This window comes from Eptesicus fuscus, chromosome 7 (assembly GCF_027574615.1).
Source record: "Eptesicus fuscus isolate TK198812 chromosome 7, DD_ASM_mEF_20220401, whole genome shotgun sequence".
Lineage (NCBI taxonomy): Eukaryota > Metazoa > Chordata > Mammalia > Chiroptera > Vespertilionidae > Eptesicus > Eptesicus fuscus.
Window position 1 is genome coordinate 96,536,238 of NC_072479.1, and position 25,964 is coordinate 96,562,201.

The following is a 25,964-nucleotide window of genomic DNA, read 5'->3' on the forward strand; positions in this document are numbered from 1 at the left end:
GCCACCAACTTGCTTGGTGACCATGACCATTTAATTTCTTTGGACTTCACTTGTAGCACCTGATAGATAGAGGGGTTATGCCAGGTGATCTCTAAGGTCCTTTCCATTTCTCACATTCTGTGGCTCTGTGCTCTAAAAGAATCTCTCTGGTAAAATATGTATAGTCCATTCTGAAAATTATTGTAGGGATTCCAGTGTTTATATGGACAGTAGGTAGGAAGAGAAATCCTGAGCTAGTTCTTCAGATTAGTAGATTGTTATTTGGTTTGGCCAGTCCCAGATTATCCAAATGTAGAACAGTTTTGTTTTTTGGGGGGAGGGAGAAGGGGAGTAGAATATGAAAGGTGTGGGTCGTTGAATAACACAAATCTGTGTTTTCTCAGTTTTATATTACTGGTGGTTCTGATACCCATTTTGGTTTCACTTTAGGTTTTGGACGTTGCCTTGTATATAAAAATGCTAAGTGTACATTGAAACGATATACCAATCAGACTTTTGATAAAGTGATGGGGCCGATGTTGGATGCTGCCACAAGGAAACCCATCTGGCGACATGAGATTTTAGATGCAGATGGTATTTGTTCTCCAGGTAAAAGCCTTAACAAAATTTAATGTGTGCTTTTTGAAATTATGAAAGTTATTTAATAATATATCAAAATACTTGGTAAATGGGGTAGAAAAAAATCAACCTATGAAACCACTGTCCTAACTCAGCCAGTACTAGTATGTTCATTATTTGGTGAATTTAATTTCTGTCTTTTTATGCATATAATTTTACATAACAGTAATCTATTCTAGTTCTACTTCCTAGTTATAATTTTGAATCATAGAAAAGCCACTTTAAGGAAATATTTAAAATAAGAAGGTCATATTCCACCATCTATCTGAGTATATCATTATTTGTGCACTTAGCTTATAGGCTGACTTTAGAATCTAATGCCTCTAAAAAGTATGACTCTATTGTAATTATAAGCTTACTAGAGGCCCAGTGCACGAAATTCATGTACTTGGCGGGGGGCGGAGGGGCCGGTAGGGGGTCCCTCAGCCCAGCCTGCACACTGACACAGTCCAGGAGCCCTTGGGGGATGTCTGACTGATGGCAGGGGAGCGGGCCTAAGCCATCAGTCAGACATCCTTAGCGCTGCTGTGGAGGCAGGAGAGGCTCCCGCCACAGCCACTGCTCTCACCTGAACCTGGCTTTTGACTGAGCAGCGCTCCCCCTGTGGGAGCGCACTGACCACCAGGGGGCAGCTCCTGCATTGAGCGTCTGGCCCCTGGTGATCAGTGCACATCATAGTGAACAGTTGAGCGGCCTTAGCATATCATTAGCATATTATGCTTTGATTGGTTGAACGGACCACCAGACAACCAGACACTTAGCATGTTAGGCTTTTATTATACAGGATAATGAATTTTGTTGATGCAACCTACAGCCCCTGCCCTGAGTCTTAAGGACTAGTGTGGGAAACACATTGATCAGAGAAGCACATATAAACATATGTCAAATTACAACCAGATTAAGGAAAGATATAAGGAGCTATGAAGCTATTTTACAGCAAGAGTATTTGACTTAGGAATATTGGGGTAGCCTTCCTTCTGAAGTGAGCTGAAATCAAGGATAAGTGGAGTCAACCAATGAAGAGGGGAGAGTGTGTTCTAAGCAGTGGGAAGGGCTTGTGCAAAAGTGTCCTGTAGCTTGATAGTTAAAGGGTCTGAAAGAAGGCCTGTGTAGTTACAACAAAGAGAGTATAGGGAAGCATAGTGAACATGAGTCTTAGAGAAAGAGAGAAATGAGGGGGGGTGCAGGGGCCAGATGCAAAGCATTGTAGCCATGTTAGTATTTTCATTATGAAATGATCATCCTGACTACCACGTGGAGAAAAGAGTAGAAGGGGAGCCAAAATAGAGGAGGACCAACTGAGAGCTCTCACAGAGGACCAGACGACAGGAGCTGTGGTGATGTGGAGAGAAGGGCTGGGTGGAGGGTGTTCTTAGGAGGGAAATCTGCACGACCTTGCCACGATGGTGCATGGGTGGTGAGTATTGCATCCGCTGTGGTGCCCTGAGCCACATGGTGCATGGCTTCCCCTCCTTGCTGCCTTTGCTCCTTGGAGAATTTCTCTCTTCACCCAGGTCATGTGGCTGGGAAATAAGTGCTGTGCCAGTACTATAGGAGTTGATTTTGTAACTTACCATGAAAAGATGCAAAGCAAAGGTGACAACAGCAGGAAAATCAAAGAAATCTTTTTATTTCCTTTGCCCAAGTTAAGTTGGCAGTGACTTATTACTGGTTGAAATAACTATTAATAAAAACAAATGGTCCAAATCTGTTCTGACAACCTAAGAGATATAAAATTGCTACATTTCTCTTGTTAATGTGGTCACCTAAATCAATTGCTTAATTTTATGTACACTGTAATCTGAATCTGTGATTTGTTTTTAATTGGGCTCACAGAATTACAAGCAAGCCCTGTTGAACTTTGGTTCCCACTATATGAACTCATTTTTTTTCCCATGTCTAGACTTCATGGACCAAGTCTAATCACATTGTTTTATGCCCCAATAATCTTTGCATATCACATAGATGGTAATGATTTGTCTAACCCTTGTTTCTTAGGTGAGAAGGTAGAAAACAAACAAGTGCTTGTAAATAAATCCATGCCCACAGTAACTCAGATCCCCTTGGAAGGAAGCAATGTGCCGCAGCAACCACAGTACAAAGATGTGCCCATCACGTATGTATTGATTGTGCCTTGGAAAAACACAGAAAGATTCACCCTCATAGTGCTCCACTCACTCTCCTTTTGCCGATGACTTCCAGATAGCACCTGCCTGGTTTCAGCTCCATACTTGCACAGCTTTACAGGGTCCCATATCCAGACCAAAACCATCCTCTCCACCCCAAACAGGCTCCTCCGGGGTCCCTCTCTTGATGAGTGGCACCACCATCCAGCCAGTCACCTGCAACACAAACCTGACTCTTCCTTTGCCTGCCACACAAAGCCTAAAGCCTGTAGATTCAGCAAAATGTATAGGTTCTGTCTCCTTAGTTGCCCCCTTATCCTCTGGATGACGGCGCTTGCCGTCTGAGTTCTGGTCCTCCTCTCCTGCGGACTCCTCGTTAACCGTAACTGCACATCTGCTCCAGCCCTGCACCTCTCCCCATCTCTTAGGCTCTCTCTATGGTACTACCAGAGTGATTTCTTTTTCTAAGTTACTTATCGGGTCATGGGATTCTCTTGGATAAATAGAATAAAACTTGAGTAGATTGAGTACAACTCCCAATGACAATGTTGCCTGCTGGATAAAGGCCAAACAAAATAATAATACGAAAAGGACTGTGACCCTCAACATACCTCTCTAGCCTTACCCCTTTGCACACTGGGCCCCATATTTCTAGTGAATTGTCTCTTACTCTCCATAACATATCCTACTTCAGGCCTGCAGCACTTGCTCCCACTGCTCCCCCTACCTGAATGCCCTTCCACTGGTGAAGTCTCAGCTTCAGGGTCACCTCCTCATGAAGCAGTCCTTGACAGCCTGCCCCTCCCCATCACTACTGTCATATCCAACCCCTAACAGGATTGACTGTTGTCTCCCTTATGTCTTTCCTGGCATCTTCACTGTATTTGCCTTTTCTCATCCTTTGTTGTATTGTGAGTTCCTTTGGACAGTAGCCATGTCTACTTAATCTTTGTATGTTCAGAGTCTAAAAGGGTCTGACAGAGCAGACTCTTAATAATGTTTATTGTATGAAAAACAGGTAAGAGAAGAGGCAAAGTATGTGAAAAAGTTCATGGGAAAGCTCAGTCAGTAAAAGTGGTTAAGAACTTGGAGTCAAGTCTGACAGGCATCAGCTCAAATCCCAAGTCCACTTCATATGTCTGGGGCACTCTAAGCATCAGTTTTCCTTGTCTATAATAAGGGAATAACAATATGTAAATAATATGTGTTGTGAAGATTAAGTTGCATTATATCTTCCTCATAATAAATGCTTAGTAAATGTTAGCCATTTTAAACTAAGACTAGAAATGGGAAATTGTAATTGAGTTAATATTAAAAAGGAAAGTAACTTTTCAGAGCCCAAAATGGGAATGTCAAAATATTCTGGGGTAGTTATTAAATAAAACCTGTGGTCTGGGGGTGATAGGTTTGGCAGTTTGGAACTCTGTGTTGTTGATTTCCTCTTAACACTAGCTACAAAGGAGCAACGGATTCATATATTGAAAAAGTGATGATATCTTCAAATGCCGAAGATGCTTTTCTAATCAAAATGCTTCTGAGACAGACAAGGCGTCCAGAAATTGGAGACAAATTCAGCAGTCGTCATGGGCAAAAAGGTAAATTGCTTCATTTCTCAGCTTTAGTATATTATAAAACTGAATATACTAAAGTATTTATTAACCACATATGTAAGAGATGTTTGATATCTTTCCCCTATTAAAAAATTTAGTATGTTTGAAAAATTATTACATTGTCATCAAAATTATTCTTGTTTTATTTCTTAAATTAATCTGTTTATATTTTAAAGGCATTTTAAAATATACTGTAGAATTGCTTCTCTGTGCTATTTCATTCATTCTCCTGCAACTTCTTGGACCAAAGTTATAACTATAAATACATTTAGATGACGTACCTATTAAAGTATAGGTAGCTGTTCAAAAAACCAATAGTAATACCTATTTTTTTATAAAAGGTACATATTTAAACTACTATGTGTTCTGTTGGGTCATAATATCATAGGGTGTCAGCACTAGAAGATACCGTAGAGTTATCTGCCCCTTTATGTAACAGATAAGGCAGTTGAGACCCTCATGTTAAGTGGCCAGTCAGGGGCACCCGATTAGTCGGTTGCTGAGCTGGTGTAAGAACCCAGGTCTCCCAACTCCAGTGCAGTGCTTTGTCCACTGCACAGCGTTCCCCCTCCTAGATGGTGTTTCTCCATCTGATCCCACGGGCAGGCCTCACTCTTTTCATTGATGGTTACTGTTGGGTTTTCATCCATTTGTGGTTTTGTTCTTTTATCTTTGAAAACCAAAGCATTGTGTCACTATTAATGAACTCACTATTATTATGGTCTCTTTTAGACAATGTATATATTGTTTAAGAGAGGGAAAGTTTGTCCTGGGGTTTGAATTTTGGCTTTGTCTACTGCTTTCTAATCTCAACATTAGCAGCAGCTAACACTTTTGTAGTACTGTGTGCGTGACTATGTTTCCAGCACTCACTTCTCACACAGCACTAGGCGGTAGGTACTGTTGTTATCCTCACTTTATAGATGAGGAAACAGAGGCACAGAAAGATTAGCAGCTTGCCCAAAGTCCCCAGTTTGTCGGCAGAACTGGTTTTTGAACCCTGGCAGACTGGCTCCAGAATCCATGCTCTTGAACTACTATTCTGATTATTAAGCAGTGAGCATTGTGCCTGACACATACGTATTTAATGGTAAAGAAAGGATAGCAAGATCATTAACAGTGGCTGTTACTCATTCTACTCTTCAACCTTGAATCTTACCCTCACTTTTGCTTATAAATTGCTAGTGTGATATCTTTTTTTAAAATTGGTAATATTATAATATTCTTACTGATTTTAACTGTTTATTTGCCAACCAAGTATATCCAATATTACAATTTGTTTTGGTCAAATCAATCCAGCCTTAGTTGTCATTCCATCAATGTAAGTTTTTCAGACTAAGATACTATTTCATCAAAAGCATTTTAGTTCAGTTGACAGATGCAGAATTATTTTACCCTATCAGTTTTTTATAAGAGTTGTTCCATTATAAGTATAAATTTGACACCTTGCTTTGTACACTTTTCTAAGATGCTAACTCTTAATACCTTTTGAGGTTTTTTTTTTTTAAATATCTTGAGATTCTAGTTTTTTCTGCTGCTTACCAGTGACAATGAAATTCTCTGTTTCTTCTTCTCTCTTGGTCTTGACAATTTCTGAGATGCACCCCTAAGTCATTCTGGGGTCATCATAACCTTGTTTACAGGCTCAGTTTTACTTGATCTATTATTTGGACAAGAGCAAAGCTTGATATTCTTATAAAATGTCAGCACTGGAAGCTTTACAACAATGTACACCATAAGAGAATATCTATTCTGAATCATTTACAAACTTCACATATCCCAACTCCTTGTGCTTTATTTCATCAGAGAATTGTGCATACCTGAAAGCTGGCGTACATTTCAGTGATTATCCACCGTGTTCTAGCTCCACTAAACTTTCTTTTTTTTAAATATATTTTTCATTGATTTTTTACAGAGAGGAAGAGAGAGGGATAGAGAGTTAGAAACATCGATGAGAGAGAAACATCGATCAAGCTGCCTCCTGCACACCCCCTACTGGGGATGTGCCCGCAACCAAGGTACATGCCCTTGACCGGAATCGAACCTGGGACCCTTGAGTCCGCAGGCCGACGCTCTATCCACTGAGCCAAACCGGTTTTGGCGCTCCACTAAACTTTCTGAAGACAAGGACTATGTCTTCATTCTCATAAAGTCTGACAGAGCCTCTTTTGTCATAGTTATATAATAGATAGTTGATAATGGTTAAATATATGAATGAATTGAAGGAAGAGGAAATAGAAAGGGACAGATTCTCTACTCTTAATGGTTTGGTTTTACATAGGTTTTGATTTATTATATGTGACTTTTTGTGTATGGGTAATATGGACAAAGCAGTACTTTTGAAAATGAAAAACATACTTGATTAGTAAGTTCCTATAAATACAGACCTCTACATAAAATGTCAGTAAATCTTTGTGCTATAGCATTTTTCAAACTATTAATATGATACGGATAATGTTCATTGACAGAAGTGGTTTCCCACTTGCAATGACATAAAACTTCAGCTTTTAGAGATCTGTTCAATCTCCAGGGGCTTTGACTTGTACAGCTCTGTGTGAAACCGAAAGACGTCCTCCTGGGCTTAGGTGACCTTTCACTTGTAGTGAGGAGTTTATCTTGCTAGTTTTCCTTTTCCTATTGTTTTTAATCCAAGGGTAAAAAAACCTTCTGATAGTCTAGATTCCCTTGATATTTCCTTCTTTTACAGCTTCATCAGATTTATTGAAAAGATTGAGAAAAAAACAGCAAACAAAAAATAGATCCTGTAACCTTTTAACAGAGTAATATAAGGAATGACATAGAATCCGTAACTGAACATAATTTTCATTTCCTTTAAGTATAATTTTAAAAAAAATATATTTCATTGATTTTCTACAGAGAAGAAGGAAGAGAGAGAGTTAGAAACATCGATGAGAGAGAAACATTAATCAGCTGCCTCCTGCACACCTCCCACCGGGGATGTGCCCGCAACCAAGGTACGTGCCCTTAACTGGAATCGAACCTGGGACCCTTCAGTCCACAGGCTGACGCTCTATCCACTGAGCCAAACCAGTTTTGGCTAAGTATAATTTTTTATTAAATAATAAATGCACATGGTTTAAAAAGGTCAAATAGTACAGAAAAGGGGGGGTTGTACTAAAAAACATCAGTCTTTGCCTTTTTTCCAGTTCTGCTTCCCAAAAGCAATTTCTTCTCATTTTTATCTTCACAGTTTGTAGTGAATTCCTTAGACAGCTATATATTCATTCATCCACTTTAGATATTGATATCCTATTATATGATAGAAAGCAGGACCTACCACTTTGTTACCTCTCTTCCATACTCTTCACCTCTTCTTCCTGCACAGATTTATTATAATTTGGGGTTATTTAATTATTTAGATTCCATTACTATTACTACATAAATATTCTTCACTTCCAAGCCAAATAGTTGTTGGATGCGTTTCCTTTGTTTTATAACTTTATTTTTTTTCTGAAGTTAATTTCATATTTTTATTTGCTTAATTTTTCTTATTTCTATTGCCATTCTTCTATACCATTAGCAGTTTCTCAAGAATTGTCCACACAATCAATAGTTTTTTGGACCATATTTCCCCCCAGAAGATTTTCTTCATAGTACCCCCAAAGACAAGGAAAGTAAAGGCAAAAATAAATGAATGGGACTTACCAAGCTGAAAAGCTGCACAGCAAAAGAAACCACCAACAAAACATAAAGGCAACCAACCGAATAGGAGATGATATTTGCAAATAATAGCTCCTGCCAGGCGATATCCCATTACCACTCTGTCCCCCGGATTGCCATTTTCCCTGAGATTTCCCCTTGGGTAAGATATAGCCTTTTCCTGAGTCTTACTGAATACTAATATTTCTTAATATATCTTTTCTCTTTCCTCCTTAAGTTGTCATCTTCTTAAAATTCCTATTCTTCCTGGATAAACAACTTTACATAGCACTTCTCAGCCACCAATCCAGAGTAAATCCTATTCCCCAGATACCTTGTTCCAGAAATGCCTGCCAAACTCATATAAAGACATACTCCTAACATAGAGCTGTATTTTCAGGTATCCCTTCTAAAATCAACTCATTGTAAAACATTATCCCACTCCCTTTTTTAATTGGTCTTCTGGTCAGGTTTTATTTTTATTTATTTTTAATCTTTATTGTTGAAAGTATTACATATGCCCTCCTCCCCCATTCACCCCTTCTAGCCTGCCACCATCTCCCACCCCAGGTCTTCAGCACCCTATTGTCTGTGTCCATGGGTTATACATATATGCATACACTCTGGTCAGGTTTTAGTAGTGTTAGTTAAAATTCAAAATCTGTTAAGAATTTGAGCAGATATAAAAGGAAATAAATTTTTGAGCCCTCAAGTTTGACCATTCTCCTGTTCATCTGGCTAAGCTGTGATAGTTGGAACCAGAAACGGAACAGTGACAGTGAGCTACATTCACGTGCAGTGGGCACAGCTGGCAATGTCTCCAAGGAGCCACACAACAACCCAGCCCTTAGTGTGGGGACCAGAGAGGCTCTGGATCAGACCTAAAAGTTGGATGTTGGCAAGTAAAATGTGAATGAAATGAAAAATGTAGTTCACGGTATTTATACTATTTGTGGTTGTCATGACATGAGCTGATAAAAATTTATGGTGTTGTGAATTTTCAGGGTGTATGTGTCACACCATGATTTCTGCAGTGATTTGTTTGTGATTGGTCTAGATACATGCCACAGTAGGACCCGTAGTTAGTTGAACTTAGTTTTCACTCTTGACATGGAAAGTTGTTTGGAAATACTGTTTTTTTCTTTGTAGCACCACCTGCAAGCTAAACATGTGAAAAATGTAAAGATTATTTTTATTTAGGGGCTCTTTATGCCTACCTCTTTTCCCCCCTCCATTAGAACATTAAGTTTGTATTTTTGGTGTTCAGAAAGCAACATGGCCCTGTGTGTTGCCCGATTTTTATCTTTTGTTAAAAGTTGACTTTGAGAGAGCTTTTGTTAGAGATTCTTTTGGTCTATGCATAGTGTATAGGTTGAATTTCTGCACGTAATGCCTCTTAAAATATCCTCTCTAATAATCAGAGGAGACTTGATTTAATTTCACAGAACATGAGTGTATCCTTCTCAAGCCTGACCACTTCAAAGGTGGTAGGATAATTAGTAGCTAAATGAAACAAATGTGAAGAGGAGACTAAACAGGAGTGGTTTGTGTTATAAAAGAGCTGAGAAAGATTGAAGAGGACAGAATGAGTGGATGAACTGAAGCAGGAGAATTAGTACTTACTATTAGGGGATCAGTATCAGTGCTGTGCCATAAGCAAAGATTGGGTGTAATTGATCAGAGAAGTCTCATTGAAGTGAAAGTGTTTGATCAGTAGCTGTTAAAAATGTGACCCAGTAAGTAGTGTTGCCTTCTAGGACCTCAAGAATGGAGGATGACTAAGTAGAAAGCCAAGCATGCAGGAAGGAGAAAGTGTTTCATAAAGAAGAGGGGTCCCAAATAACATAAAGACTACTCCAGCTTGAGAAGCAGTCAGGGCTCACTCACAGCACACCTTCTAGATAATGGAATTCCACTGCAGTTTTCTAATGAGAAATTCAAAGTTTAATAAAGTACAGTCCTCTTTGGGTCTTTAGAAGTCCATTATGTACCTCATCAATGTTTTAGTATATGTGCTGCCAAAGTGAGCACATGTACCTCGTCAATAAATGCACAGTGAATCCCCCCCCAAAAGAGCTGGGTCTTTGATAAGAATCTTTACAACAGTTCATCCTTTTGTGGAATGCAAAGTACTGAGAAAGGTGTGATGATCTATATACTGGTATATAAAAGCCTAAGCAACTATTACTGTTGAACCGGTCGACCAGTTGCTATGACGCACACTGACCACCAGGGGGCAGTGCACTCTCACAGCCAGCCTTTCACAGCCCGCCAACCTCCCTCGGTCCCTCCCCCCATACCGAAGGCCCCCAGGTCTCAGCCGGCAGCTGCCAGGCCCTGATAGGCCTTGATTGCAGGCCAGGCCTAGGGACCCCACTAGTGCACGAATTTTGTGTACCAGGCCCCTAGTATAGTAATAACCTTCTATGCACCAAAGTTGTGAATTTGTTTACAAGGGAAGGAAGATTTTTTTAGTTTTGTTTTAATTTCAGTTGCAAATAAATATTAAAACCCTGAAGTCTTAATCTCCTTTCCAAATGTTCTGGACTTCTGGATACCTTGAGGCCAGACTTATATGATAGATGCATAATGATGCTCCATAGAGGGAAATAGAGTAGAGCGTGGGTCTGGAATGTTCTTCATGTTTTCTCTTTATATTCTTTCTTGATCCCTTTATAGAAACAGTTAAAGATAGGAAGAGACATCCACATATATTGTGTATTGGAGTCATGTTTGGAACTAGACTGTTTATTAAAATTAAAATAACTTATATAAGCCTCTTGAACTTTGGTATAAGTTCTGTGTGAAGGTAACTCATCAAAAGCAGACATCTTTATCTTGGGCCTTGCTTTTCCTGATGCTTAGTTCACTTATTAGAAGGGTGAGCAGATTTCCAGCTCTTGTTTTTTTAATTCTTTAACAAAAATTATCTGTCAGCCTAAGGAATTCCCAAGTTTAATTTCAGTGCTCAGGCAAACCAAATTATTATATTTTCCTCTTACTTTTGCTGCTATTCACAATGAGGGAGGAAACTGTGGATTCCTTTGATGTGGGGGGAAAGCAATATATCACTTCCCTGAAAGAACATTTCTCAGTCTCTCATGTGAAAAAGGATTAGCACCTCAACAAAGGTCCTGTAGATCACAGAATTGGGCAGCAATACCAAACAGTATTCTTAAGGAGAGGAAGAACTGTATTTGAGCAAGAGTGTCCTGGCAAACAGAAGTTTTTTAATAACTGCAAATCTGAGATAATGGCACACACTCCTCAGTATCTCCCCCTAAATCCTCAGATAGTTCTTTTAAATAGAGTTAAGTCACCCTTTGTTTTAAAGTAGAAGTACAGTCTTATCAAAATACTGTTTTTTAATGCGATGATTCTGTGTATCTTTGGTTCATAAGGATTATGCATTTATGGATAAAAATGTTTGGAAGATTCATCTTTGACTCTCTCTTGTTAAACAAAATTTTCCTATAAGGTCACATGCTTTCACTTTGCATTTAAAAAGTGATTTAACAACTTGGTGAATTAATTTATTAAGAATTTGATTAAAGAATTTTATATACTAGGTATGAAGAGGCTGTGGGAAATAGGAAAATTTTAATTTGTGTGTGGCAGAAAGCCGAGAGCAAAGTTTATTTGTTAAGGTTTGGGTAAAAATTTTGCTTTTTCCACACCTTTATTTATTTCCTTTTTCTAGATTATGTTTTCTAAAACAGAATGAAAAGACTCTGATTTAAAGTAATAATAATAATAACACCTTGTACTCATGTAGCACTTGAGACTGCCTAAAATCCTCTCTGCTAGACTAAAGCTTCAAAGTCGGATATCTTTGGCTCCCTACTTTGCTTGATCCTGCTTGAATGAAAGATTCCAAGTGGGAGGGGAGAAGGGGCCAATGGAGCTAATAGTGTGAGCCCCAAGATAAGGTGTGTGTTGCCAAATGATCCGTCAGAGTTTGGGTCCAAAAAGAAATTCTGGCAGCTGTTGCTTAAATGTTAGGAATCAGGATTATTTTGTCCATATAGACACCTTTATTGTGAGGAGATTTTATTTCATTTACTATTTTAAGAACAAATTTTGGTCTTCAGTAGCTAGCCAGTAACCCTCTGACCTTTCAGTAAATATCCAACTAAAGCTTTGAAATTAGGGTGGTTAGTGTTTTATGGCCCAGAATAAAAATCTCCAATTCTGTTTCCAAACAGTGTAGCCCCAACACATTTTATTAAGCTCTTGACACATTCAGCCGTGTGTATTTTGTCAAGTTCCTATGGTTATTGTTTTACAATAGCTGCTTCCAGGAGCATTGTAAGGGTTTCAATTAATCAGCCCTTTGTGTGCTTCAGACTATGCAAATTTATCACATCAACCATTCAGCTGCTCATGGGAAAGCCATGTAAAAACTGTATTGTCTTCTAGCGCCTCCTCTCATTTAGAGTGATGTTTTAATAAGAAAGCTAATCAAGTTTTCTTATGCATTATTTATCTGTTAACATGTAAGGAAGAGCCGAATTAAAATTATGTCAACCGGGATAGTGGCAAGTGATGTGATAGATCTGGAAGTGATTCAACAGCAGAACAAAGCTAATATGATTCAACAGTTTTTGTCTCCTTCCCTCCCCCTTGGGATTATTTAAGGTGGTGGTGAGGAAAATAAAAGAAGGTTAATTCAATCACTGGAAAGGGAAGGGGGAAAGGAAGAAAGGGAGTAACCACCTGTGTTAGCTTTCACGTTTTGATTTAGAGATTTACATTTCTGAATATATAAAGGCTTATGGAGATGAGCTTATTCAAAGCAAAAACATTTTTTTTGCTTAATACGAACAGTCAAACTTGAAAGCATTCCTGCTGCTTCTTTGGCTCCATTTACCACTATATTCATCAGCAGTAACTGCTCCGCACTGGAAATCCTCAGCCCAAGTCCTGTGAAGTTCTTAAGTTATTAGGAGACACTGTCCCGATCGTGTGAAATGATCTGCACAGCCCAGCCGGAGTGAGCTTCTTTTCAGCTCTTCAGCCAAAGTTAGTGCAACTGCACTTGGTTCTCCCATTCATTAAGTTGGTCTCCTTTGCTTTGCTAGTTTGCTTCCTGCTGAGAATAATTAGGTTTCTTATATAATAATAATTCCTTGGATTTAGATGCTGCCTATCTCTAAGGACCTTAAAGTACCTCTCAGACATTAGTACCTCTCATCTGTTCTTTTGACACAATTGCCTCATGAGATAGGTGCTAATTATCCCCATTACAAAGACCAAACAACTAAGGCTTGCCAGAAAGTGGTGTGCCTCTCCCCCCCCCCCCCCCCCCCCCCCCCCCCAAACACAATGTCAGTGGAACAGCACAGAGTCAAATTAAGGTCACCCGGATTCCTTGATCTCCTGCCCTACATAGATCTGAGAGTCCAGGAGTGATGAGTCCTTTACAGATGACATTCCCCCCACACACACATTTATGAACCTCATTAAGACCAGGCATTGCACAGTGATCGCTCCTTTACCGGACATCAGTCCTCTTCCTGCGCTATGACTGACAGAAAAATCACAGCATCGTTTCACCCTTCATTTCATGCAAAGTGTCAAACTGGGCAGAATAAATAGCCTTGTCTAACAGGTACTTGCAGAAACCAGAGCATTAGAATGTGGCAAGCTGAATTGTATAAATGTTTTAATTTTCAATATTCAGTCAGATTAATCTGTGCAGGACTCGTATCCCTGAGCCTCTTCATATGTCCCCACCTCCATCACAGCACTTGTCACATAGCATATGCTTGGTAATTGAGGGAAATGATTCTCTCTTTCCTCGCTCAGAAAAGGAAGAGTAAAAACATATATCAACCTCAGAGTGGTCATTCAATCCCAAAGTGGTTATGGAAGGTAGATTTGCTAAAGGGAAAAATTTTAAAATTAAAAAGTGAAACAGTGTGATATTAAAATGAGACTTGGCTGTCGACAAAGTAGAGAACCATTTGCTAGTATGTTGCTAAAACATTGAAATCCGATCAGAACATCTCTTGAATCATCGATGTTATTAAGTTGTCTTCTGTTATTAAGTTGCTTTCCTTTCTTGATATGGTATGAGAATGCTTTAGTTTTTCCTTACCATTTTTATTACATCCTTACCTTCTTTTTTTCTAATTGAATTGTGATAGGACCATTACACTAAAACTAATTTTTTTTTAAAAAAGACTTTTGAACAAGTCAGTTGCTGTTTATAATTAGAAACACTTTCTAAGAATGATTCATCAGATTAACTGTGTTTTTTTTTTGCTGGGTAAACCTATTCTTTAAATGATTTATATGTTCTGCGAGGCCATGAAATAGAAATAACAAATTGGTGTAAGAGCCTCTAGTGTCTGCGTCATGACGCTGAGGGAACGGTGACAGTGGTCCCCAGATTTGCCTTTCCTGAGCGGCTTGGCGGTCAGACTTGCAGTTTCTTTAGACTCCCTAAATTCTCACCTTTACAACTTGAAAATAAGATAGATGGTGATAGAATAATTTTGTTTTGACTGGGTCTCTGTAGAACCTTTCTGCTCTTTTTGTGTGCCGGTTTTTCCTTGTTATCTATTTTCACTTGTTAAAATTTTGTAGTAGAGTCTGTGGTCTAATTCCCAGTGGCCCCTCTAAGTGCATTAAATGTTTTGGGGCTGTTAAACTGGTGTATTTGCATTTCATTGCCAGGAGGTTGTGCTCTATACAATGGGGTTGAGACACAGGCATGGGCCAGGGGATGAAATTTTATTTTAAAATCTGAAATGCTGTGTAAGCATTTAAGGTATGAATCAGTAATTGTTCTACAACAGCTTCCATTAGATATGGTTTATTTGTAGTCCATCATCTTTTCAAGGACCCAGGGAGTAATGCATATCATTTACATTTTTAAACCAGCATTTAAAAGAAAAGTGACTATAACTTTTAAGAGTTTATTTATAGAAAGAATTTTATGCTCTATACCTGGAATTTTTTATTTGAAAATAAAAGAAAGCTTCCTGCTATGATTAAGGATTTGAATAATTCTGAAACAGAAAAATACCATTTCTTTAGGAAAAAAAGTCTGGTTCTGAGATTGAGAACTCTCTTCTCCCCTAATGAATTCAGTAAAATGCAAACTTTTAACAGTCATCTGTCTAATTTGAGATTTGAGATCATCAAATTCTGTCTAAATATTTTGTTTTAACTTCTAAGCTCATTATGTTTTCTTTGTGTTAACTTGTATTAAAATCTGTCAGCTATGACTGGTCTCATAAGCACAGTCAGCGGACCAGAATAAGTTAATTATTTACTTGTGTCACTAGTGCTCTTCATCTAATGAAATGCACAGCTGTGTTAGATCTGCAGTTGGATGTGTAGCTTCCATTGTTCTGCAAGTCAGCAGAGGGTAGAAGCCGCAATGATGGAGAGCCCTCAGTTCTTTCTGCTGTTCTGGCTTTCTGTGTCGATTTCATGGATCTTTTATCATTCACTTTCACACAAAACAAACAACACAGCGCTGTCTGCTATGGGAACCATCTTGGCATATAAAAGGGTTTCAGAGCCTAAAGTAATTTTAAGTTAGCTAAGATTTAATTTTTGGCTTACAGGTGCCCTTGATTCCGATGTGGCCAATGCAGTTCCTCTAATGCCGTGGTGGTCGGCAAACTGCAGCTCGAGAGCCACATGCGGCTCTTTGGCCCCTTGAGTGTGGCTCTTCCACAAAATACCACGGCCTGGGAGAGTCTATTTTGAAGAAGTGGCGTTAGAAGAAGTTTAAGTTTAAAAAATTTGGCTCTCAAAAGAAATTTCAGTCATTGTACTGTTGATATTTGGCTCTGTTAACTAATGAGTTTGCCAACCACTGCTCTAATGGAATGAAAAAAATCTGTAAGTTACTTAGATGTAGTTTTAAGTGCAATGTCAGAAAAGTGCTAGTTAGAAAATAACTTCCCCAAAAGGAAGTTCTATGCTAAATATTAATCAGATTTCAAGCAGAGTTATTAGAGATTCGGATTTTAAGGGAAAGAGCATTGCTTTCATTTTAAAGTTACATTTGCTGGAATTAACCTGTTGGCTAAAATTGAAAATGCAAAATGCAAATATCCCTCCCCTTACCCCCCTCCAGTATAAGTATGCCCTGCTTCCTCCCTGGGTTTGGTACCTCCTGCGCCTCACTCCCACCTTCTCTTGTTGGAGGGTGAACAAGCAGCTTCCTCCTTAGCAGCCGCAGGCATCCATCCCCCTGTGAACTGCTGCCGAAGGGGTGCTGAAGTTTTTCTTTGGTTTGTTTTTCAGGGATGTAGCCGAACCCTCCATCTCCACACCAGCCCAAAATGACATTCTCACCCAACCACATCCCACCACTGGCCTCTTTAAGATTTGTTGTTTTTAACATTTTGTTCACTGCCAAATAGTGTTGCTATCTGTGCACCTAGATTTACAATTTCATCTCTCTCCGAGTAGATTTCCCAGTAGCCCTAGTGTTTTGTCAGATAATTTCAGTGTGGACAAGATGGATTTTCGGAGGGAAGAGATAAGGGTCACACACTGTGCTTGATTTAAATTCTAACATGCTGTAGCTGAATTTGAAATAAAGTGAACTGAATTTTTCTGTTCTTCGTGTAGGAAAGCATACTTTCTTTATAATAAACAATGCAATTTCAACCAAAAAGCCAGTTAAACTACCTACATACAATGGAATTCAACTCCACAAACCTAATTGCCATATTGTTGGCAGCCACTAGAAATCAGAATATTAATAACCAACGTTAAATACGCAAATGGCATTCTTTTTCTTTGAACATCCCCAAACTTTTATTTTAAAATAGTGTAAGTATGTATGTAGAAATCAAATTGAGCAATGAAACGTTTCTTTGAGAGCAATTTCTTTTCAATAGGTACAGATAATTTATATACACAGGAAAAGGAATTTTATCTTACTAAATATAAAAGCATTTTTTGGGTCCAGTGCCATTGTATACTATTTTTTCAATTCTAAATTATATAGATTGTGGTTAACAATCTAAATTATACTCCTACTAGAGGCCCGGTGTACGGTGCACAAATTTGTGCACAGTTGGGGTCTGGCCAGCCCTCCCTAATCAGGGCCGATCAGCTGGGCCAGCAGGGGGGAAGGGATGCGGGCAGTTGGCTGGCCAGCGCCCCCCCCTCTCGTGGAACTCCAGGTCGAACTCCCAGTCCAGGGGACAATTTGCATATTAGCCTTTTATTATATATGATTCCTCCTACCAAGAAAAGGATGTAAGAGGAATTACCAAGTATTTAATCAACAAAATTTCCTACAAGTTAGAATACTGTTAAAGGAGTAATAAAGTACAGTTAATTTAAGAGACTATTAGTGGTGTGCAGAGTTGGTAGATTTTTGTTTTGTTCTGTTTTCATTCTTAGGATACATTTATAATTTTAGTGTTTTCTTCCAAGAATAATTTGCTATTTAATTTTATTGTTCAACTTTACAACTTCAACCAAAGATCACTTTTGTAATGTGTTATAAGCTATAGGAATTAAAATTCCTTAGGGCAGTTTAGACTCAGCCAGGGAAGCCTGGCAAAAATCGGCCAACCAGCCAGCACTCTGCAGCCAATAGGTAGTCCCATTAGCACGTCAGCCACACACGAGTACTTCTTGTCACAGGTTTTTAAAACCATAATTTAAACACACCCCTCATTCAGTCAGTTCTGTGTTTGGTGGTCAGAGAACTTGGATTCCTGTGATTTGAGTGCAATGTGTAGCAGATCATGGACAAGCTGACAAGGAGTGAAATTGCTGCTGACTTGAAGTTTCAGCGGCGTTGACAGGGCGAGGACCCAGTGAAGTTGCTGCTCTTCCATCTCGGCGGCACAAGAGATTGGGCGAGCTGCCTGACAGCACCATTGATTGTCACGCCAATAGGCCAGGCCATGGACTGCACTGCCTTTCTGCAAGGACAGCCATTTTTGAACTATCCATCTAGCAGGATTATTGGAAATTGCTTTTGTTACTCTTGATAGAGACCATGGGGCAGGTCTGAGTGTAGTAAAAATAGAGATAGTGGCAGGGAGATCCCAATTAACTACTGTATTCTTCCTTTCTGCCAGTTTGCTTTACGTGGCATGAAATCTTCTCTCCCCCAGGTGTCTGTGGTTTGATCGTCCCTCAGGAAGACATGCCGTTTTGTGACTCTGGCATCTGTCCGGACATCATAATGAACCCTCACGGCTTCCCATCACGAATGACGGTCAGGATGGTTTTCAGAGGCACTGCTCTTAAGGAAGAAAGCTGGCAGTTGGTTTGCAGTTAGTGGATGTGATGGGACCCTGAAACTGATATTTAGAAAGGGCCCTTTGACCCCTAGTCAAATAACTAGGTTCTCAGCTCCTAACAATGCTGGACTACTCTCCTCTACAGAGCAAATGTGGAGAGGTTTTCCCTTCCTTCAGAGCAGTCTTCTGGGTGGCAAACTTACCCCTCTGAAAAAGGAGCCCTTTGTATTGAACCTAATGCATCTTCCTTTCTATGGTTATTGTTTTATAATCCTGGCTCCAGCACTTATTGGCTATATGACTTGGGAAAGTTGCTTAACCTCTGTGTACTTCAGTTTCCTCATAGGTAAAGTCAGGGAAATAATAGTACCTATCTCCTAGCAGTTTGGGGACATAAACTTAGATCACACATGTCAAGCTTCTCCAACAGTCAGTCACACAGTAAGAGAGAGATAAATATTTACTATTTGTCACTCTTATTAATAGTAGTAGTTCCATAATTATTTAGGGAAATAGGGCCAGAGCTAAATAAACAGGCAGGATTTCTATACCACAGGAAGGTACTCACTTAATTTGCTCAATCCCACAGGTAGGAAAGTTAATTGAGCTGTTGGCGGGCAAGGCAGGCGTGTTAGATGGCAGATTCCACTACGGCACTGCCTTTGGAGGCAGTAAAGTGAAGGATGTTTGTGAAGACCTCGTTCGCCATGGTTATAACTACTTGGGGAAAGACTATGTTACATCTGGCATCACAGGGTAAGTGTGTGTTTAGGTGTCTTAAAGTAAAAGTATGGCCGGTGTTGTTCAGTGCTTAGAGTGACGGCCCCGAGCACCAAAGGGTCACAGGTTTGATTCCGGTCAAGGGCACATGTCTGAGTTGCAGGTTCGATCCCTGGCCCGGTCCAGGTGTATGTGGGAGGCAACCAATTGATGTGTCTCTTTCACATCGGTGTTTCTGTCTTTCTCTCTCCCTTCCACTCTCTTTAAAAATCAAAGGAAAAAATATCTTCTGGTGAGGATTAACAAAACAAAAAAGTATGATTTTATTAGGAGAGGAGGTATGAGCCCTTACGATAATCAACTTTACTCCTTTAAGAAATCTGATATAAGAAAATCCAGATTTATGATGAAGGTGTTAGCTAAAGCTATGGTGGTAATCATTTTGCAATATATAAATGTATCAAATCAGCATGTTGTACACCTTAAACTTGCATAATGTCTTATATCAATTATATCTCAATAAAACAGGGATGGGGAGAAAAGAAAATCCAAACTTAGAAAACTGATAAATTAAGAAGTGTTGTTTTACTGATGGGACTATCGTTTAAAATATAGAAAACATAATTTACCAAAATAGGATTTCTACACAACTTTAAGTAACAAGTCAATTATATATAATGTAAAATTCTTTAGCTGTTAAACTTGCTCTCTATTGATATGATGAATATCAGATAATTAGTGCTCTGTCAGAGGCCTAAGGTCTTACTTTGCAATCCACACACTAAAGACATGTTAAATACCGAGCATGAGCTAGGTGCTAAGTTCATAACAGTGAGCAAAATAGACATGGTCCGTGACCTAAGGAGCTGACTGTGAAGATTTGTTATTAGACATTAAAAAATAACAGATAAAGGTTAACTTATCAGCAGGGCCTATCCTGACTACTTAATTTAATACTGCAATCCAGTATTGCCCATTTCCGGCTTTATTTTTCTCTGTAGGATTCATCATTATCAAATATACTAGGGGCCTGATGCATGAAATTTGTGCAAGGGGCTTGGCCTTCACAGCCCCAGCTGCCTTGTGGCCCCACCCACTGGTTGTTCTGGAAGGTTGTTCTGCCGTCAGGTCTAATTAGCATACTAGCTCTTTATTATATAGGACTAGAGGCCCGGTGCACAAAATTTGTGCACGGGGGAGGGGAGGGTGTCCCTCAGCCCAGCCTGCATCCTCTCCAATCTGGGACCCCTCAAAGGATGTCCGACTGCCTGTTTAGGCCCGATCCCGGTGGGCAGTCGGATCCCTAAACGGGCAGTCGGACATCCCTCTCACAATCCAGGACTGCTGGCTCCCAACTGCTCGCCTGCCTGCCTTCCTGATTGCCCCTAACCGCTTCTGCCTGCCAGCCTGATCACCCCCTAACCACTCTCCTGCCAGCCTGATTGATGCCTAACTGCTCCCCTGCCAGCCTGTTTGCCCCTAACTGCCCTCCCCTGCAGGCCTGGTCACCCCTAACTGCCCTCCTCTGCCGGCCTGGTCACCCCTAACTGCCCTCCCCTGCAGGCTTGATCGCCCCCAACTGCCCTCCCTTGCAGGCCTGGTCCCTCCCAACTGCCCTCCCCTGCTGGCCTGATCACCCACAACTGCCCTCCCTTGCAGGCCTGATTCCTCCCAACTGCCCTCCCCTGCTGGCCATCTTGTGGTGGCCATCTTGTGTCTACATGGGGCAGCCATCTTGACCACATGGGGGCAGCCATCTTCTGTGTTGGAGTGATGGTCAATTTGCATATTACTCTTTTATTAGATAGGATAGAGGCCTTGTGCACGGGTGGGGGCCAGAGCTGGTTTGTCTTGAAGAGTGTCCCGGATCAGGATGGGGGTTCCCTTGGGGCATGGGGTGGCCTGGGCGAGGGGCCTGTGGTGGTTTGCAAGCCAGCCATGCCCCCCAGCGACCCAAGCAGAGGCCCTGGTATCTAGGATTTATTTATCTTCTATAATTGAAACTTTGTAGCCTTGAGCGGAGGAGGCCAAGGCAGGCCAGGGCTGTGGAAGCTTGGCTTCCTCCATCACCGGGGACAACTCAAGCCTCCTGCTCTCTCCAGCTCCGTGGCTGCCGCTATTTTTGTTGGGATTTATTTATCTTCTATAATTGAAACTTTGTAGCCTTGAGTGGAGGCCTGGGCCTGCCAGGGTGTGCGGAGAGCTTGGCTTCCTCCATTGCCGGGGAAACCCAAGTCTCCTGCTCTCTCCGTGGCCACAGCCATCTTAGTTGGGTTAATTTGCATACTTGCTCCTGATTGGCTGGTGGGCATGGCTTGTGGGTGTAGTGGAGTGATGGTTAATTTGCATATTACTCTTTTATTAGATAGGACTAGAGGCCCAGTGCACGAAATTTGTGCACGGGGATGGTGTCCCTCAGCCCAGCCTGCACCCTCTCACAATCCAGAACTGCTGTCTCCCAACTGCTCGCCTGCCTCTGCCTGATTGCCCCTAAGCACTTCTGCCTGCCAGCCTGATCACCCCTTAACCACTCCCCTCCCGGCCTAGTCACCCCTAACTGCCCTCCCCTGCCAGTCTGGTTGCCCCTAACTGACCTCCCCTGCAGTTCTGGTCCCCCCCAACTGCCCTCCCCTGCTGACCTGGACTCCCCAAACTGCCCCTTTCTGCCAGCCCAGTCACCCCTAACTGCCCTCCCTGCTTGCCTGATCACCCACAACGGCCCTTCCCTGCAGGCCTGGTCCTCTCCAACTGCCCTTCCCTGCAGGCCTGGTCCCCCCCAACTGCCCTCCCCTGCAGGCCTGGTCCCCCCCAACTGCCCTCCTCTGCCAGCCTGGTCACCCTCAACTGCCCTCCTCTCCAGGCCTGGTCACCCCCAACTGCCCTCCTCTGCTGGCCTGGTCACCCCTAACTCCCCACACCTGCCCTCCCCTGCAGGCCATCTTTGACCACATGGGGGTGGCCATCTTGTGTCTTGGAGTGACGGTCAATTTGCATATTGCTCTTTATTAGATAGGATATTATTTAATATTATTGTCTATCTTCCCAAGTATAATTTAACCTCCTTGAGAGCAGGGCTTGTCTGTTTTGTTTACTGTTTTATTTCCAGTGTTTAGCATAGAGCCTGACACACAGCACACACTCCATAAATATTTGTTGAATAAAGGAATGAAAACAAATAATAAATACAAATAGCTCTCACCTGAATGAAGACAAAGAGTAGGTTAGAGGACCCCTGTGGGAAGGCAGAAATGTGAAGGATGAGAAGAGTGAAGCTTCTGAAGTGTTTCATGCAGAGGAAAAGCATACTTACCACCTCACAAGGGACAGATCTTGGTAGGTTCGGGACCTGGAAGAGGCCAGCCCAGCTGCCATGCAGTGAGGAGGTGGTGGTGCCGCCTGAAGTGAGTTTGGGGAAAGGGAAGAGCAGGTCACACAGGCAGAGGGATGGGTTTTCTTTTTATCTGGGAGAAAGAGATATCCCTGAAATTATTGTGAAAGACAAGGTTTTGAAACTTGACTTGCACATGATTTTAAAGGGTCAAGTCGGTTGTTTAAATTAAGACACACTTCAGTATTTTTATGCCAGGTAAAACTCTGGGACACAGTGTTTATACTGTTCTTCTGAGGTTTTAAACCTAAAATGCACAACTGAAACTCAGTGTGGAAGCATGTGTGAGAACACACAGCTTGATTTCAGTGCTGCAAATGGACTATCCAGATGTGATTAAAATGGTCAAAATCTGTATCTGTTAAAAGCATTGAGTGCTTTCTAAAATGATTTATCCAGCCTATGATAATATGGATTTCTTTAGCTGTATCATACTTGAGATGTTATAGAAAAATCACATTACTGGGAAAGAGTAATGGTCCATTTAAAAAATAATTCAGTAACATAACTGAGGTCCATTTCAGAAAATGCTGTTGTTATTGCAAAACTAATCATCTTAGTCTTTGCTTCTCACCCAGAAATAATGCAGAAGTTGCCCAGAAAGTGTGCAAAACAAATGAACCATTTTGGTGGACCTTCTGAACATAATTTTACTGAAAGTTTTGAATGTCTTATGCTCTGCTTCCTATAGATAGCTAATGGCTATGTCTACATCACTGTCCTCTACACCCAGCCAGTGTTTTCATTTCTTTCCCAATTATCTCGGAGTTCTACCAAGGGCTTGCAAACATATTCACCTACCAGCTTTCACCCTTGTCACATTCTTCAGTGTAGCTAGGAGGGAAAACTGCATATGGCCTTATTCAGTTGATGATGAAATGGTGACAGAGTTCCATAAATTCTACCATGAGCAATCGTACTCTGGAGGAATAGGATCATTTATTATTAGAGCTAGAAAGAAACTTGGTCCAACCACTTTGTTGTACAACTAAGAAAACTGAGATAAAGAAGTCATATAATTACTATGTGACAAACTGAGACAAGAATAGGGTCTCCTGACACACTGTTCCACTCCACTTTGGGTCTTCCAAGAATCTAGTTGTGCTTAAGCTAACGGAATGGCTTGATAAGTGCAAAAGCCTTTGCTAATGATACAGAAAGTATAAGGTATAGCAAGCAAGCGGGCGCAGATGTATTTATGTGCCTCTCTGCCATGTCTTTTGCTCTTCCCACTCTTACATCATTCTGTGGCCCATATTTACCTGGCTCAAGACTGGCCAGCATGGCAGGGAGAGCCCTGGGTTTGGAGCTTCCTGCATCACTCACCAGCTCTTATTTCACCTCTTGGACCCTCTGTGCCTTTTTCTTCATCTTAAAAATAAGGATGACAGATTGTTATACAGATTAAGTCATAGATTAAATGACACATGGTAGATTTTTTTTTTTTTTTCAGGAAGGAAGCTCTGGGGCAGTAAAAATAATTTTAAAGTCATCGATCCTCTAGCTACTCTTGCTCCAGACTTCAGAAAAAAGGTTTCTTCTGTCAAAGCACTAAAATATTCACTCCTTTAAACTCTTACTACAATATTTCTAAAGATTCATTACTACACTTGAGGAACAATGAAGGGGCCAGTGTTAGGGAGTAGAATGAGCGATGGAGAAAGGAAGTAGTAAATGAGTCAGATGTGGGCAGGGGCCACATTACCTTAGACCTGTGGCTACATGCAAAATTTGGATGATACGGATTCTGAGTGCAATGGGAAACCACTGGGAATTTAGAGCAGAAGAGTGACCTGCTGCTATTTACATTTTAGAAGGAATGGCTCTGGCTTGTTACGTGAAGAAGAGATTGTTGAGAGAGGAGAGTAGAAGCAGGAAGACCAACTAGAAGGTTATCTGCAGTAGTCCAGGCAGAAAGGATGGCGGCCTGGCTAGGGTGGGAGCAGTGAAGGAAGCACCGTTCCGTACACAGTTTCACAAGCTGTTTAAATTTTATTTCTTAATTAAACACTGTACCTTTTAATGCAGGGGTGGGGAACATCCAGCCCACGGGCCATATAAGGCCTGCCAAATCATTTGGTCTGGCTCTGCCAAAGCACTAGGGGTGAGTTAATTAAACTTTTGACTAAATATAGCAGGCTAATTTTTAAGTTGATAATTTTGTATGGCCCATGAATGATGTTATAAATATCCAAAAGGCCCTTGGCAAAAGGAAGGTTCCTACCCCTGCTTTAATGTATCCATGGTACTTTTATATTTTCAGATTTAGCCTTTTCATTTTCTTTCACTCACTCATAAACCTGTTCATAAACAAATAAGGGCCTGTCAGTGCTGAGACCTAGAAAAGGCTGTCTCCTGTTAGCCAACTTAGTTTCTTAACCCCAAACTCTGACCTTTCTTTCAGTGAGCCTTTGGAAGCATACATTTACTTCGGCCCCGTGTACTACCAGAAGCTGAAACACATGGTGCTGGATAAGATGCATGCCCGTGCCCGGGGACCGCGGGCTGTCCTTACCAGGTAAGAGAAGAGCACTTACAGAAGGAATTTACAGTGCAGTCGAGTCTCCCTTGTATTTCCAAGTACAGCAATAAGCAGACTAACCAAGTTTCTGTTTCCCTGAGATTTCAAACTTTGGGGTATTAGGCATCAACAAAAATTATATGTGTCTGATTTACATTAAAAATCATTTTACAGGCACAAGAGCAAACCCTCCGTAGGTCTTCACAGTATTCTCCTATGTCAGTGATGGGCAACATTTTGAGCTTGGTGTGTCAAACTTCACCAGAAAACTGAGCATAACTCAGGTAGTGTGTCACTTTGAGGAAAAAACTAACTCCAAGACTCTAGTCGCAAATGTTTCATCCTCAGGAGCAGCAAATGTTTCATCCTCAGCATGCGGCCGCGTGTCATCAGAAATGGCTACGCGTGTCAGTGCTGACACGCATGTCATAGGTTCGCCATCACTGTCCTATGTAATCGTTTACTGTGTACCAGTTTACAAGTATGGTCCTGTTCAAAACAGTTCCTTTATAAGAATGTAAGTACACTTACACACAAACATGCATATCAGTACACCTCAGGCTCCCATGTGAGCACAGAAAACATATGCACACCTTATTGGTAGCCTAAGCCACAGCTGTCATTTTTTTTTTAATCTTCTGTGATTGGAGCATAAGGCACCTGTAGTTGCATGCTTATTTGCATAAGCTCCAGGGTCTATGTATACCCTTTCACCAGTGTATCCTCAATTCAAGCCCAATGTCGGATTTGACAAATGGGTATAAATACCAAGTTTATGTGTTCTTACTACTATATTTTCCAGTTGGAGCAGTAAAGCCTAAGGCAGTGATTCTCAACCAGGGCAATGTTGCCTCCCTGGGACATCAGAAAACATTTGGGGATGCCACCACTGGGGGGCAAGGAAGGAGCTATGGCATCTAGAGGTCAGGAATGCTGCTAAACATCCTGCAATGCACAGCACAGCCTTTACCTTAAAGAATTACTACCCAACTCAGTATGGCACTACTGCCAGGGGAGGGAACACAGGCCCTGGGGTCAGAATGACATAGATGTGAACTCATCACCACCTTGTAGCACTACCATGAG

At 41.0% G+C, this 25,964-nt stretch overlaps 1 protein-coding gene across 1 annotated transcript in view; it reads left to right on the forward strand.

Moving 5' to 3' along the window:
- The window catches only part of POLR3B (RNA polymerase III subunit B), a 99,176-nt gene that overhangs the window by 65,435 nt on the left and 7,777 nt on the right, over positions 1-25,964 (forward strand). The window contains exons 21-26 of the mRNA XM_054719444.1: positions 430-588; positions 2,617-2,734; positions 4,197-4,339; positions 18,121-18,224; positions 18,839-19,005; positions 24,762-24,875. Of these exons, the coding sequence (XP_054575419.1) occupies positions 430-588; positions 2,617-2,734; positions 4,197-4,339; positions 18,121-18,224; positions 18,839-19,005; positions 24,762-24,875 (805 nt within the window). The remainder of the gene's footprint in view (positions 1-429; positions 589-2,616; positions 2,735-4,196; positions 4,340-18,120; positions 18,225-18,838; positions 19,006-24,761; positions 24,876-25,964) is intronic.